At 41.8% G+C, this 15,278-nt stretch overlaps 1 protein-coding gene across 6 annotated transcripts in view; it reads right to left on the bottom strand.

Annotated features, from left to right (window-relative positions):
- Positions 1 to 968: 968 nt before the first annotated feature.
- The window catches only part of TEX11 (testis expressed 11), a 28,063-nt gene continuing 13,753 nt past the window's right edge, over positions 969 to 15,278 (bottom strand). For 5 of the 6 annotated variants that reach the window (XM_061446297.1, XM_061446301.1, XM_061446298.1 and 2 more), the window contains 16 exons: positions 14,682 to 14,767; positions 13,478 to 13,615; positions 12,938 to 13,040; positions 11,720 to 11,844; positions 11,416 to 11,501; positions 10,740 to 10,793; positions 10,081 to 10,121; positions 8,801 to 8,887; positions 8,193 to 8,263; positions 7,853 to 7,969; positions 6,632 to 6,704; positions 6,077 to 6,226; positions 5,002 to 5,110; positions 3,883 to 4,003; positions 2,150 to 2,314; positions 969 to 1,181 (listed from right to left, as the gene is read on the bottom strand). In XM_061446297.1, coding sequence (XP_061302281.1) covers positions 1,107 to 1,181; positions 2,150 to 2,314; positions 3,883 to 4,003; positions 5,002 to 5,110; positions 6,077 to 6,226; positions 6,632 to 6,704; positions 7,853 to 7,969; positions 8,193 to 8,263; positions 8,801 to 8,887; positions 10,081 to 10,121; positions 10,740 to 10,793; positions 11,416 to 11,501; positions 11,720 to 11,844; positions 12,938 to 13,040; positions 13,478 to 13,615; positions 14,682 to 14,767 — 1,601 coding nt within the window. In that variant the 3' untranslated portion in view covers positions 969 to 1,106. The remainder of the gene's footprint in view (positions 1,182 to 2,149; positions 2,315 to 3,882; positions 4,004 to 5,001; positions 5,111 to 6,076; positions 6,227 to 6,631; positions 6,705 to 7,852; positions 7,970 to 8,192; positions 8,264 to 8,800; positions 8,888 to 10,080; positions 10,122 to 10,739; positions 10,794 to 11,415; positions 11,502 to 11,719; positions 11,845 to 12,937; positions 13,041 to 13,477; positions 13,616 to 14,681; positions 14,768 to 15,278) is intronic. The other variant, XM_061446302.1, reaches the window with a different exon arrangement.

A 15,278-nucleotide genomic window follows, 5' to 3' on the forward strand; every position in this document is an offset into this window, starting at 1 on the left:
AAAAAAGGGACATAAAATAGAGCCTGGGAAAGGGGGGACGTGTGTGAACTCCTGCCCCTGAGGGTCCAGCTGTGGTGTCACAAGCAATGAGGAACTCTACAGCTGCAGCTTCCTTCCACACCGATGTGTCCACCAGAAACTGCTGCTGCAATGCTACCCTCTGGAGCAGCCTGTGAGCACCGCGGGAGGAGCACCCAGTCTCAGCCTTTTTAAGCCAGCAACTGATTTATATCCCAGTCATGAGGTAGGCTGCTGAACCATAAGGCAACGTTCAGCCTAGTGAAATGAAATAAGCCCTGGACCAGCCTGCACTGACACTGGCAAAAGCAGTGCACAGGCACCTGCAAAGCAGAGCGATTGCAGGCAAAGTGCCTGTTGGGAATGGTCACTGGAAATCCAGCTAACTAAGGTCTGATCCAACTAGGAGAATTCTTGTCCTACTTAAAAGCTATGGAAAACACTAACTGTGACTCCTGTGTGACAGTCCATAGATCTGATCTAGTAGTTTGAGTTCTCATCAGTAAATCTGGGAATGTAAAATATTTAATAAGTACAGATTAATTGGTGGTCAATACTGTTTACTATTTGTCAGTTAAGCTTACAAAATGGATCTTAAATTGTGCCATGCATGCAAAAAATGCTGCTTACCAAGCCGTGGTTGCCTGGTGTCAGGTAAGGGATCTCGGCCTCAAGGGGGTAACCATGAGAGGTGGCCCTGCTCACCAGGAGATCCCTGATTTATGTAGCAAGGCAGCTATGCCATCCAGAGGAGACGCCTGGTCTTGGAATACTTTTAATGTTCTCATTGCCACTTACTACTACAGCCAGGTATTGAACTCAACCTGTTACACAAGAGCAGACTCATCTCTTTATTTCTAACTGTTAAATACCTGCAGAGAATGAGAACTACTGCCTAGAGGAAAACAATTCCATTCACTCAACAAAGACTTCCTTAAAAGTACATAGCTTAATCACTAACAAGGAGATCTGGCTTCTCTTGCACTGCTCCCCTGACACCACGCTTCCGTAGAGCTGATGGCCTCTTTCATCCAGCAGAACGTTTCCAAGGGATACTCCTGTCCTCCTTTTTGCAGTTGTGACTCTCATTATTCTTGCTCGTTTGAAAGAAAGCCTTTTGCTCTGTCCAGTTTGTCCAGAACCTCACTATAAAGGCCAATCATCTGGAGAACATAAGCACCACAGTTGTCAGTAAGGATGGATAAAGTTCTATCATTTAACTAGATAATACAAGAAAGCAACAGGGAACAGAAGCAAGGGCATAAGTGGGAGATTACCACCAGGTTCTAAACTGTTCTAAAACTGATGTCAAGATTTTGGCACAGGTTAAATACAGTGATTTAAGAAAAAAAAACAACAGTTAAATCACTGCAGCCTGACAAAGGTAGGTTTATTTATACTGCCATAAAGCATAGTTCATAGCTGAGTCTTATGTCAGGGAACCACAGAATGGCTGAGGTTGGAAAGAAGTGATTATTGTCTTAACAGGTGTACTTAACATGGTACAAAAACTGTGACCAGCTCTTGACTGCCCAGCTCATGCATAAGAGACTGAATGATGTCTGCACACGAGCTAGGCTGAGCTGTGCTGCAGTCTGGGTAGGAGCACCAACCAAAAACCATAGAGAAGCTTACTTGTGACAGAGTAACAAACGGTGTCACTGCTTTCTACAGAGATACTAGCCCTGAAACTTTACCACCAGCAGAAGTGGCTAAGCTACACCTGTAAAGATGAGCTTTAAGATGATACTCACATCAGCTTAAACCCTAAAACCTTGGATTATACTAGAAACCAGGTCTGAATGTGTTCATACAGCTGATCTAAGTAAAGTGGTACAGCACTTGTGAAAGCAAGCAACGTACAAGGGTTCTCCTATGGCCACAAACAGAAGTTTTATTTCCAGACAGGCATTCACATGACCCTTCCAGTAAAGGAGACTTCATTACACTTTCTATTGTCTATCAAAACTTTGCTGGTCTCACTTTGAAAAAGCCTTTTAGCATCAAGCTCTCCCAGGATATTTAGGTACCATGAAATTCTGCAGTGCTTTCTGCAAGCAGATCCATATCTAAAATTCAGGCCAGACCTTAAATCCGACATCCTCAAATCCATCTGCTTACACTTACTTACATGGCCTTCATAGGTTTTCTTCAGAGATCCTAAGTGATTGAGGAAGCGCATTCCTAATCCACACCACTGCTCAGCTTCCCTACATTTCCCAACAGTATACTGAAATACTCCCGTATTCCATGCTCTTGTCATCAACCAAAGGATCTCCATCTCTGGGTAAGCATCCTGGAGTAATAAAGAAGAAGCAATAGCTCATAAGAAAATGGACTTTTCACTTTAACCCTGACAAGTCAAGAGTGCATTAGAGTTTGGTTTCAAAGTGGGAGAACAGTTACTTGGGTTTTTTTCTCCTAAGCAAAGGGCAATTCCTTCAGAATCATCCTGTAATTCACGGTTCATCTGCACTACTGCCAAACACCTTGCTTCCAACATGGGTAAGTCATGTTGCAATTACCTATTGGTAGATCAGAAAATACAATTCTGTGGGACTGGAATGAAAGGTGCCTTTTTAACTGCAGAAGAGTAGCAATACCCTACAATACTTGAACGTGGTGGGAAACTGATTCAGCTGGAGAAGGGAAGGACAAGAAATGACTGATTTGTCATGCAAATCCTTAAGGGGAGGCTGGAAGGACTTCTTTCCCCTTTGATAGACACTTCTCATCCTAAGTAAGAGGGCCCAGAATGAATTTCTGAACGGGAGCATTCATTTCTGAAGAGGAGTTGTAAATCATGCGCGGTGCACCAGCTTTATAACTGATAACGGACTAATGGGATGCCCCAGTGTCCTCCTCCTATCACAGTGCCAATTAGTACCTGTTGCCATGAGCAAGACTGCAAAAGAAGGCCACCCAGTGCTGTAGAGTTTTGCTGTTGTATCAGTCCACATTAATATTTCATTCATAGCCCTCAACAAGAATATTAACAAATTAGAGGTGAGGACTTCAGTGGGAGGCAGGCATGAATGTGGGGACACTGATTTTCTGGGAAGTCAGGAACAACGTATCTTTATGCCACTTTCATAAAGAAGAGACATTCAAACCTTAACCAAAGAACCAGCCACGCAATGGAATGAAGCTATGATACATGGTATTGGTTTACTAGTCCTGAACAGGAATACTCCTTAACTCAAATTTTAAGTAGAAATGTCTAACTTCCTCAGTACAACTGGCTTCACTTACAGCATTTTGCTTCAGGCTTGAAAGGAGCAGCAGAAATGCTTAAAGAATGATTTTGCTCTCCATAAACCTGTCCTCACAGAAACAAAGCATGTGGTACCACAGGAACTGACAGCTCAGGTCTAGGAATCCATTTCTAGGTCATTTGAATAAAACAATAATGTAGTAAGTTCCCAAATACATTTAACAAGACAGAGTTGAGAACAAAAGCAAGTCTGGAATCCAGATTTTAACTGGCTTTAAACTGAGCTGGAAAAGTAATCTGCATTTGAAAAAAAACCCAACATATTCAGCGTGAGAATGTAGAAGCAAGAGGAGGAATGATGGGATGTCTCAGCTGCAGATGTTTCTAAAATAGGCACTGAAAATTTGGCCTTGAATGTCTCTAAAAAAGCCCTTACAAAATCCAGGGAACTTCATAATTTAGTCATAAATATCCAAGAAGCATTTCTTTTGAGGTAATGTCAGTGTATCTTCTGCTGAAGAAATCTTGGCTGCTCAACACATCACACCATGCACTGCTCACTGTACTCATCATTCTCAGCCTGATGAGATTTGTTATTTTTCATGTGCTCAGGATCATCCCCCAGCCTCTTGTACTCCTGTTCAACTCACTGTGCTGCTGATTATGCTCAGACCATCTTCAAAGTAGTCCCACACCTCCTGCAGTACACAGGCATCCAGGTCTGTTAATCCAGTTGGTAAAGAGAGATTTATCAAACTATGTAAGCATTTGCTGAGAATTGAAACAGAGCAGAAGAGGAAAGATTAAATACCATGTGCACCAACAGCCAGTTTTTAGCATCAGCAGCACAGTAACTTATGTCTCTGTGATTGTTACACAGACAGGTCCACCCTGGTGCTTACTACATTTCCATTATTCAAGCAGAAACATACATTTTCCTAGCATCAGATCTCATTCAGACAAACTATGCCAAAAGAGAGCCAAGAGAAGCAAGCACTTCATGAGTTTCATTGCTAGGCTCTAAAGTAACACAAAAGGAAAGAGAGAGTATTTTCTAGAGTGCTACATGTAACAGCAAGGAAAAAGTATGCTAACTTCCCAACAAGTAAGGAGTCAGCAGCCTCAGAAAATCAGTAATAAACACATGGCTTCAGAAATGGGGTTCTTCCTTCTCAACATGAAGGGAGAAGAGCAGTATTAACAGTTGCCTTTGCCCAGGGGTTACTGCAAGGAACTTGGAAAGGAGAAAAAGGTCCTTTCTGGGGTATAAATAAGAGAGAAGGACATGTGCCAGGTTGGTTTTCAGATTCCAGAAGGTACAGCTGTTAGAGAGTCAGTTACCCAGCAAACTAATGGACTGTGGCATCGTATCACTAACTTACAACTCTTGGCCTTCTCAGCACTTAATTTCTTTTGCTAATCATCTCTTCATTGTCGTTGAAATACCTAGTTCACTACTAGCAGGGTACCCTTTGAAATGAACACCTTCCTCACAAGAAACAGCCAGAGACCTCCTCTGGATACAATTTTCATTTTCCTTCCTCAATAGATTCATTTATGGGAAATAAAACTGTCTCAAAAAATATACCAGGAAGCACCTCCCAGTTTACACATCTATTAGAGAGTCATGACTGAGAGGTACATTGGTTGGCCAGCAAGAAGTGGAACCTTGCACATAATCTAAAACCCACTTTTTCCAAATGGCAGCCCTTATTCCCTGTCAGCATCTCCAGTCACGGGCTCATGGCAAAGCTGCATGTAACACTCACCTGAATTTCTCAACATCAATGACAGCCTGCTTTCTGTGAAGGTTTAATGCACTCTTGAGAGCTTTCTTACACAGTACAGGATACCGAGCTGGAGATTCCATTGCTAATGCTTAAAACCAAAAGGAAATAGAGAAGAAAATTACTGGAGCCAAACTTTCATCTCATTGGTCACTGAAGTACAGCATGATGCCTGCTTGTGATAAACAACTGCAAAGAGATGTGTTGAATGCCTCGGCTGGTCACAAGCTAGTGACCAGTCTACTACTTTCTTACTGTGCAGATCATCAGTGAGGACTGTAAAGCAGAAGCACAGTGCACTTCATAAGTACTCCCACTACTGTTTACTTCTGGTGCAGAAACCCAGAAATGTTGCTGGGGGAGGGTGTCTAATGTAAAGAGTTTTGTTTGTGTCCTTGAATATAAAGACCTGATTGGAAAAAAAAGGCAGGGGTGAGATGCCAGTATAGTGTTTTCAAGCCCAGGTGGGTACTCTCTTAAGACAAGAGAGAGAAGTAGGTGTTCATGCAGTCCTACAGAATCACCTCCAAAGATTTGCCATGGTACTTCTAAATTTTATTCATCTTCATTTGATCCTACTCTAGATTCTCAAGGAGGCATAACTAGGACCTTGTGATGAAAGCATGGTGCAGTACAGAAAAGTGCTACTTACATATTGACAACAGTAATCTGAAACTGTATCTATCCAAAGTCCACATCTTAAACCAACTTAAGCCATCGATCAGCTAGCGTCATTGTCTGGCCTTTGCCAGTTTGAAGCTTGTAAAAGTTTATCTGAATAATTTTTTCCACTCAGATGTCTCAGGGTCCAGAAATAGAAGGATGTCAGAAATTTCTGGTTCATCATCCATGTAATACAGTCTTTCAAAACTCAGATCTCCTGATCTTGCTGAGATCCTAAAGCAGCTTTGCTTCAGGACAACATACATATGGCTAGACTCATTTTCTGGATGCTGCATAATACCTGTTAACCCTGGTCACCCCAGTTGAACAGGAAAGAGCAACAAAAGTTGATTCATTACTTAGAGAATTATGAAAGCACAAATGCAGCCCTTACATGCAATAATTTCTAGTGTCTTGACCTCTATTTGTGGTTGCTCCCAAACTGACTCCATAAGGTTGTGGAGTGCTGGATCATTCAGTTTGGATCTTGCTTCAAATTCATAAAGCAGCAGCAATGTGTCTGTTGGGTCTTTAGCAAAATCTCCTACAGAAGAGCCAGAATTACCTGAATGTAGTGATTCATTTTCTTAAAGGCACGTGGTGTACCACAACGTATAAATTTTGCTTCCAACAGGCAGGAAAACCATTAAGGTACTCAGATTTCACAGCAGAGCAAGTGGAACACTGAAGCAGGCTCAGATGGAAGCCTCAGATGTCCAAAGCAAAACCCCACCACTATGCCTCCCCCTCAGTAAAAGCATCTGGCTTGTCCGTAAGTAGCTAAATTCATGCAACCACCCCAGGCAAGGTAACAGCCAGCAGGAAACCCTTTTATCACCTGCTTCAACACCCTTCAGCTGAGACAGCAATTCCATGCCCTGTACTTTTCATTGATACAGTGACTAAGTTGAAGAGTTGCACTGCTGAACAGACACACGCTGTAGCTTACCTGTTAGCTTCAGAATTTTCCAGATCTCCTTGCATGCCTGGAGATGCTGAAGAGCCTGACTCAGAAGCTCCACCTATTTCACGGAATTGAAGAAGTTATTTTTGTCATAGTTTAAAAAGAGAAAGGAATGTGCATGTCACAGCAGGAAGGATCTTTATACCCAGCTATAAAATAAATTAAGAACCTGCCTAATTAGAACATCAGCTACACCGGTTACTTTTCTTTTTTCCAAGACCTCCACAACTCAGACAAAGCCTCTTCACACCGAGCATTCCATTGGTCCAGAGAGAACCACTTGGGTTCCTATGAAAGCTCATTTCTTTTACTTCCCAAGCATAAACCAGTACTACTGAGAGTGACAAACCCCTAAATCCCACAACACAAATTGCTGTGCATTGCACCCCACAGAATAAGTTTCTACCACAATCATTGTACAGCAAACTTCCATGCTTCTGTCGTAACCACTTACATCTTCCTTCATCTTACCACAGTAAGTGCAGCACCCCCAAAAAGGAAGCATGCTTAAAAAGCCAAACATAATTGTGAGCCTCATCACAACCAGACTGGTAACTACTTTCAGCAATGGCATAATCCTAAAGATGCAGTAATTATCTGCCTGACCAACCAACGCTCAGCAGCAGACTCCTTACAAAACATTTTAAGGTAGGCTTAAGTTCCTCTAAGAGAAGGTACTGCCATGACCTTTGGTGGATAGAAATCTGTTTAACAGAAATGTAACGTTTATGATTGTTTGGAAAGCACAAGGTGCATTAATACTAATGAACTAGGTTCTCCTGCTTACATTCTTAATCTTTGGATGCTGGAGAGGGACTCTTCATCAGAGGCTGTAGCAATAGGACAAGGGGTGGTGGGTTTAAACTGAAACAGGGGAAGTTAAAGTTAGATATAAGGAAAAAAGTTTTCCCCTGTGAGGGTTCTTAGGCACTAGCATAGGTTGCCCAAAGAAGTGGTAAATGCCCCATCCCTGGCAGTGTTCAAGGCCAGGCTGGACATAGCCTTGGGTGACATGGTCTAGGGTGACGGTGCCCCTGCCCATGGCAGGGGGGTTGGAACTGGATGATCTTAAGGTCCTTTCCAATCCAAACCATTCTATGATTCTCAATATCCTGTTCTGAGTAAAAAAACCCTAAGACTTCAAACTCCACAGACAAAAAATGCTCCCTGGTACCTACAGCAGCAGTTACCTGAGCACTGCCCTACCTGTTCAGAACGTGGTACTGACTGTCTCCCCATTTCCAGATCAACTGCAGCTGCCATTAACAGACATGTCTTCTGGGCAATTAGAACAGCTTTGTCTGAAGGACAAAACTGGGACAACTGACACCAAAAACAGGGAAAGATAATGAGAATTGAGACCATATAAAGCAATTTTGTCACGGATAGATGATTGCTGGGTCTCCTCTATGCCACTTTCAGTAACTAGTCATAACTATATAGTCATACTGCAATTTTACTTGTACACTTACACAAGAAGGTATTCCAACAGATCTGGGCAGGTGACTATTCCTCAATCAGAGATACTATCAGCAAGAGTACATACCTTGAATGACAGCAGGAAAAAATCCCTCATCTTTCCAGGGCAGCCCCTGAGCTGTACAGCCAAGTTCCAAGCTAGTAAAGACATAAAAAAATGGAGGCTAGAGTACAAATCTTCAGCATTACAGGTATGCCCATCTAATCCCCAGTTACAGGCAGTTCATTCTACAATTCAATGGGCAGTAAGGGGGCTTTTATTGCTCTTAGCAGCATGTTTTTTTAGACACTGAAGAAAACCATTATTCTTTCTGTTTGCCTGATTTTAATTTACTTCTGTAACAGTCTTGGTAGTGAAAGGCTAAGAGAAAAATGGTGAACTCTTCAGAGTTGTATCATGGACAGGTACAATTCCTGTAGTGAAGGAAATAACATATCAGCTCTCCCATCAGTCAAACAAACCATGTATGACTCTTTGTCTTGAGAACTAACTTAAAACATGAGCTGTACCAGACAGTTTCAGCAGACAGGAAATGCAGCAGAACTTTCAGACTAGCTAAGGCAGGTGACAAGTTTTATAAATTTACTACATCCTTAAGCACTTCTTTCTTCCTCAAGGCTTGGCTGAGTGGAGGTGGAGGGGATTCAGTTTAGGTTTTGTGAGTGCCAACCTACCAACTTTCCTAAACCAGTGAGCTTCGAGGACCTTCATGTCCCCTGTAAATTTTTCATCTGTGAAAGACTCAGCAAGTCTCTTGTGAGCTGCAAAAAATGTGTTCAATAGATCAGTAACACCTTCTGAGCAAAAGAGAAACATTTCCAAGCCTAATAACTGCACTACAAAACAGATGTTTCCGAAACTCCCATGTAATTCCTGGGCAAGAGTTATTCTTACAACTTACATCTAACATGCTTGACCAGAGAGGATATACATACATCAAAAAGTTCCTCAAACAGCATTTTAGGTAAGAGAGATAAGACTGCCAACAGGTTCTGCCTTTTCAAAGTGTATTGACACTGAAGCATAATGCAAAGGAGTTTTACTTAATTACACAAAAAGTTGAGGGGTTTTAAACTGAATAACAGGTTTGAGGCCTTTCTGCAAGGAACCTGGAATTCATTCAGTTCTAGCCTTCATACTCTCCTAGCTGCAGAAGGAATAGCAAGTGTATCAAAAGCTCCTACAATCTCATTGACTTTCTTGTCCAAAGATGAGATTTAGAGAAATGTGATGGAGGAAAGGCCTCTCTAAAACTCCTGTACCTCACAAACAGGCAATTCTTTTTCAATAGGCAGCACAACTTTAAAGAGGGAACCCATTTTGACCAAGCCTCTCCCACCATTCAACAGTTTGCAGGTTTCTCGGCCTTCCAGGGCAACAAAAAAACCAAACCCAAACCATTGCCTTCATTTAAAAAATGCTCCCTTTTGAACAGCAGGAACAGCAAAGGCACCACTGTCGATTAATGTCACAGAAAGTTACCCCCTTAATTCAGTTTACAAAACCAAACTTCTTCCTTTTGTGGTAGCCCTGCTGCTAGAGATACTAAGCTTGGCCCTGCCAAGTGCACTCAGAGTAACAGACTGTCACTTGAGGCCATCCAGGTTGTGGCTTGTGCCCAAATATCTGTTGTTTGCATGCATGGCCTTATGAAGGATTAAAGGGAAACTGCCTGAAAGAAACTGTCCCTTTGCCTGACAGAAGCTCCCAAGTACAGGCTTTTCTAAAGCTTTCCCAGCACCAGCCTGCAAGCTTTCCATAGCAAAACTGTCTAACACTGAGATCCAACTTCACAGCACTGCTGCATCTCCAGTCTGAATTTCCACTGATTTCACGGTTGGGAACCTGGACTGAAACAGGGAGTGTAAACACTTGGTTGGTATGGAACTAATCCTGTAAGAAAATGTTCACAGATGGAAGAGCTACAGAAAATGTAAAGGAAACAAAAGTGTACCCAAGGTCAAGTAAGTCAGCATCGAGTTGATATCTTCACCTCTAGGATGGAGGAAAAATTAAGTTTTAGAAATTGTTCCATTAAGTTTCTTACAACAGAACACATTATTTATGTTGGAATACATCTCCATAACTATGTATATAACAATTGTTCCCCTAACAAACACCTTGGGCATTAGAAACTTTCACCATTTGAAGATGCAAGAGTACTGAAGGCCCAAGCTGCAGCAGCAAAGGTTGCTGCAGAAATGCAGTAGGAGATTCTCTCAGTGGTTGGAGCTGCAGGTTAAACTTCAAACCCCACTGACATCACACTGTTTCCTTAACAGTCAAAACGCTGCAGTACACTTCTCCTAAGCTAACACACCATTTGCAAAGTGGCTGCTCCTCAGCAAGGGAGGCCCCACTCTGAAGTTCTCACTCAGAACTTCAGAAAGATACCACATCCCAGTGTCAAAGTGCCTTAGGCCACCTTCCCCATCAAACACTCCTGACATTCTTACACATTAACAAAAGTTGGGAAGTCATCTGGGTGGACTTTTTACCAGCACAAAAACTGATCTCTCACTTACTCTGCAAGAAAATAAGCCCAGCAAGAAAATACGACCTCATCTGTACAACATATCCACCATCAGAAAATGATTTTGCAAATGGACTCACCTTTTCTCTTCATTTTCTGCCATGATTTTTGACAACGTAAGACGAACCAAACATCTAAATACGAGGAAAACAAGCAATGAAGAAACAAGACTTTTTTTCCAACAGTGTGCTTTGTCCTAATTTTCCAGAAAGGATCCCACTCTTCTTCCGTATGCTATCAGCCCATGAAACTCACAGAAGAACTCAAAATGTCAAACTGAGAATATTATACTGTTTCTCACCCTATTGCCTTAATTTATAAATCACTTCATTAACTCATGGAACAGCTAAGTAAATAAATGTACTTTAACACAGGTTTTAAGCAATTATGGGAATAAATACATCTGTCACAGTATTTGTTGTTCTAAACTTGATGGAATATTTCAGTAAAATAGTGCTCCATCAGATGACACAAACTGGTATTTTCATCACATATCACTGGGATCTCATTAGGGTTGCTGTTGCTCATCTGTTCACAAGGTAATCCTAAAATTCAGAACAACTAATGCTATTTGCTTGAGAAGGACTTGGAACACTGGTAGATATCAAAGTTCAGGCTTCAGATACATCTGCAGCACCAAAAAGACTGATAACTAATCTCTCATCTACTGTTTACCACCTTCTTCAATATAATACAGTCTTTTTGAAAAGAAAGCAGAAAAAAATATCTTTGCTTGTAAATACATTCAATTCTCACTTTAAAGCTGCAAATAATTGTCGACAGTCTTGTAAATGTTCAGCCAAATACTCCAAAGCTTTGATAGCCACAACTTGCTGCTCATTCTGAAAAGAAATTAAAACATGCGCTGGATAAACTGCATTACCTCAGTTACTAGCAAAAAATCCCAAAACCCCAACTTCTACTTTGCATAACACAACACATTTGAGCACCTTGGAAGCATGAAATACTTCAAAATGCATGAAATACATTGAAATACTAAAAGTAGGCCAGGTTAGAGCTGTCCTACTTATAGCAATAAAGAAAAGACAATGTTATCTACCTCTAAAGCAATTTGGGCAGCTAAACTCAGGAGGTTAGTGCCTGTATTTTCCTCCCCTCTCAGCTTGTCTTCATGTTGAGATGACTTTTCTGCTAGCTTCCCCATTTCAATAACTGCTTCCACAGCTGAAATATACATAGGAAACATTTAAATGTCTTTTTGTAGAAGCAACTGGAAGGTGCAAAGTTCCACGGCTCTAATGAGGCGTTAGCTACGACTTCTGAAAGGCTGTAATGTTTTTAATACGGAAAACCAAGACAAGAAAACCTGACCACAGCAGCACTTCCCCACAATTACATGTTTCTTCCTAGAGAGGTGCCAAAAGGCTTTTCAAGCTCCTAATCTAAGGAAACGAGGATGCCATACAAATTACGCTAGCTCGCATCCTTCATTTTGTTCTGCTAAATAACTGTCACCAAAGACAGAAGACTAATATATTGTCTGGGAATGATTCCAAGCTCCCACATCTTGGCTTATAGCAGTGTGCTGCTTGCTTTTATGTTCGCACTGTACTGTGGTTCCCACTCTATAGTATGTGAACAAATTAAGCTGTCATTAAAAAATGTATAGAGAAGAATTAATTGGCACAGAATACATCAGAAAATAAGCTCTGCACGTTACTCTGTGTTCTAAGCAAGCATAGACTGCAGTTCTTAATTTTCACTACTTCAGCTAAGATTCTCATTAAAATATGCAATAGCAGGACTCATTATCAAGAAGAAAGTCTACAGAGATATGTCATGCTGGAATTCATCTCAGTAATTCATGTATTTTCTGGTAACTTCAGGCTCTACTTGTCCAGAGAAACTAAGAGCAGCAATAATGGTTCTGTTAAGGTTCACTTATCTCAGTATCCTTTTTTTTATGTTGTATATGCACACATAAGAATATTTGAGCCAGTAAGTCTACAACGATGCTCACCCTGGGATGCTGCTATAGCTTCTGCCCATGAAAAGGTTAGAAGCTTCCCAGCCAGAGGATCCATCCAGACAGTATCAGCAATGGCAATGGACTCCGCATATTATAATTGTGTGTACAAAGAATCCCACTGTCAGTTGAAATCTACAGCCTGACAGTTTCAGTGACTCTACAGACCCTTCTTCTAGCTACCCTCTATGGTGTTTTGTTCAAGATGAACAGTCCAAATCTGCTTGGTATTTTCTAATCTATTCAGGACTTCTGTTCCTTGTAGTGAACTCCTTATTTTCCAAGTTCTACCTTTATTAGTATCTTTCTCCATCACTGCAATTTTATAGACACTGAATTTAGTAAAGATGCTGTTTGGATCACATCTCTCTGCTTCTTTAACTGCCTCTTTAGCCTATTCACAGAAGAGATTAAAGGAAATCAGTACAATGGCACTTAGAAATCAGTAATATAATTTGCAATAGAACAGAGCTAAAAAGATAAAGTGACTTTTCAGCAGGGCCTCTTGTGGCAGGACAAGGGGTGATGGGTTTAAACTAAAAGAGGGAGATGCATGCTGGACATGAGGAAGAAACTGTACAGTGAGGGTGGTAAAATCCTGGCACAGGTTGTCCAGAGAGGTGGTGGCTGCCCCATCCCTGGAGACATTGCAGGCCAGGCTGGATGTGGTTCTGAGCAACCTGGTCTGGCTGAACATGTCCCTGCCCATTGCAGGGGTTGGACTGGATGAGCTTTGAAGGTGCCTTCCCACCCAAACCATTCTGTGATAATGACATAGCTAAAAAAATAAACCCAACACAAATAAATCAGTATCTATACATATGTATGTACCTTGTCAACTTGTTTCAGGTGAAGATAGCAAGAAGCCATGTTCCTCTGCAGCTTAGCCAAGTTCTGATCTATCTGCCCAGGGGTGTAGAAACTGACAGAATAATTGTACCAGTGAAGAGCTTCAGAATAGCTTTTTGCCTGGGGAATTATAGCCAAACAAACAAACACCCTATTGGGGTGATCAAACTGTCCAAATTAGGATAATCAAATATATTGCAGTGCAAGCCTTCTCCTAGAAGAGTGCTCTACAGGTAACTTTCACTGTAGAACTGCCCCTTTACATCTTCCTACTCCTCCCTTATTCTATGGCCATTCTCAAAGACAGGATACTGGAATGAATGGGTCATCCATCTGACCCAGAAAGGTCATTCTTAGGACTAAATACAAAATAGAACTATTATTTCAAAAGCCCTCTCTGTTCACAATACAAGGCAACTGAAACTAGGAGAAAAAGACAAAAATGCTTATCCCATTTAGATTGAGACCTTTGATGATACTCTGCTGAACATGGTACTCCCAACGGTAGTTCCAATTTGGACAGAGAGTTTAGTTTAAAAGGAGGAGGAAGGAAGCTGTATCATCAGCAAAACTCCTTCATGACTACATAGAGGAGAGGTAATGAAATGCCACGTTTTGTCGTTATATTCAAGAACCAAGCATATGACAGAAATACAAGAGTAGAACATGAGCTCATCTCCCCCAAATACTGAAGGAATAAGAAGGTGAACTTATATATACTCACAGGAAGAATGTACATGAACTAAGATATGACGTAAGCATCCAAAACTACTTTACAGAACTAAAAAGAAAATCAATATACAAATGATAACAGTGCACCTCCTTACAGAAGCAACCGACCACCAGAGAGTAAGAATTGTAAAACAAACAGCTCAACATAAAGAATATTTTCAGGTTTTTGTACCATTCCCAGGGCAGAACCAGAATGCTGGGCTGCACAGGCTCCTTGGCTGATCAATTCTGGTCATAACTGTTCCCAGGTACAAACCTAAAGATGAGGCTACCTGAAACTTGATGTTGTAATGGGAAACAGCACCCAGCTGGCTGAAAATAAAACCAGTGCCAACTGGAACACAATTCTTAGTAACAGTTCACACTCCAACCAAAACCAGACACACCAAAGAGGTCAGAAAAAGCAGATCTTCCTTTTCAGTCATACAAACAATGCTGCTGTTTGGTCCCAAACCTCATAATGTTTGGCAGCCATGTCCCACAAGATGATGTGCAGCTGGTTCAAGGCTTCAGGCAACAGCCGTTTCCCAGTATAATAACCTGAAAAGATACTGCAAATCATCACTTTACAAGAACTTTAAGAAGCACACTGAGAAGCAACTGAGAACTCTCTGAGAAAGACTGTCCCACAGCCTACAACAACCTTGTAACAGTCTTCCAAGGGGGCCTACAAGAAACCTGGAGAGGGCTTTGGACCAGTGCCTGCAGGGATAGGCCAAGGGGAATGGCTTTAACCTGCCAGAGGGGAGACTGAGATGAGCTCTTAGGCAGAAGCTCTTCCCTGTGAGGGTGCTGAGGCGCTGGCACAGGGTGCCCAGAGAAGCTGTGGCTGCCCCATCCCTGGCAGTGTTCAAGGCCAGGTTGGACACAGGGGCTTGGAGCAAGCTGCTCCAGTGGAAGGTGTCCCTGCCCGTGGCAGGGGTTGGAGCTAGAGGAGCTTTAAGGTCCCTTCAACACAAATCAGGCTGGGATTCTAAGATTCTACGATACAAGAAAGAAACACCAACCCAGCAATAGTTCAGCCAAGACCCAGTGTTGCTGCTGGGGGAAA

This window comes from Pezoporus flaviventris, unplaced genomic scaffold, assembly GCF_033815535.1.
Source record: "Pezoporus flaviventris isolate CSIRO_AGI_PZ_B2104156 unplaced genomic scaffold, CSIRO_AGI_Pfla_v1 ptg000005l, whole genome shotgun sequence".
NCBI classification, from domain to species: Eukaryota; Metazoa; Chordata; class Aves; order Psittaciformes; family Psittacidae; genus Pezoporus; species Pezoporus flaviventris.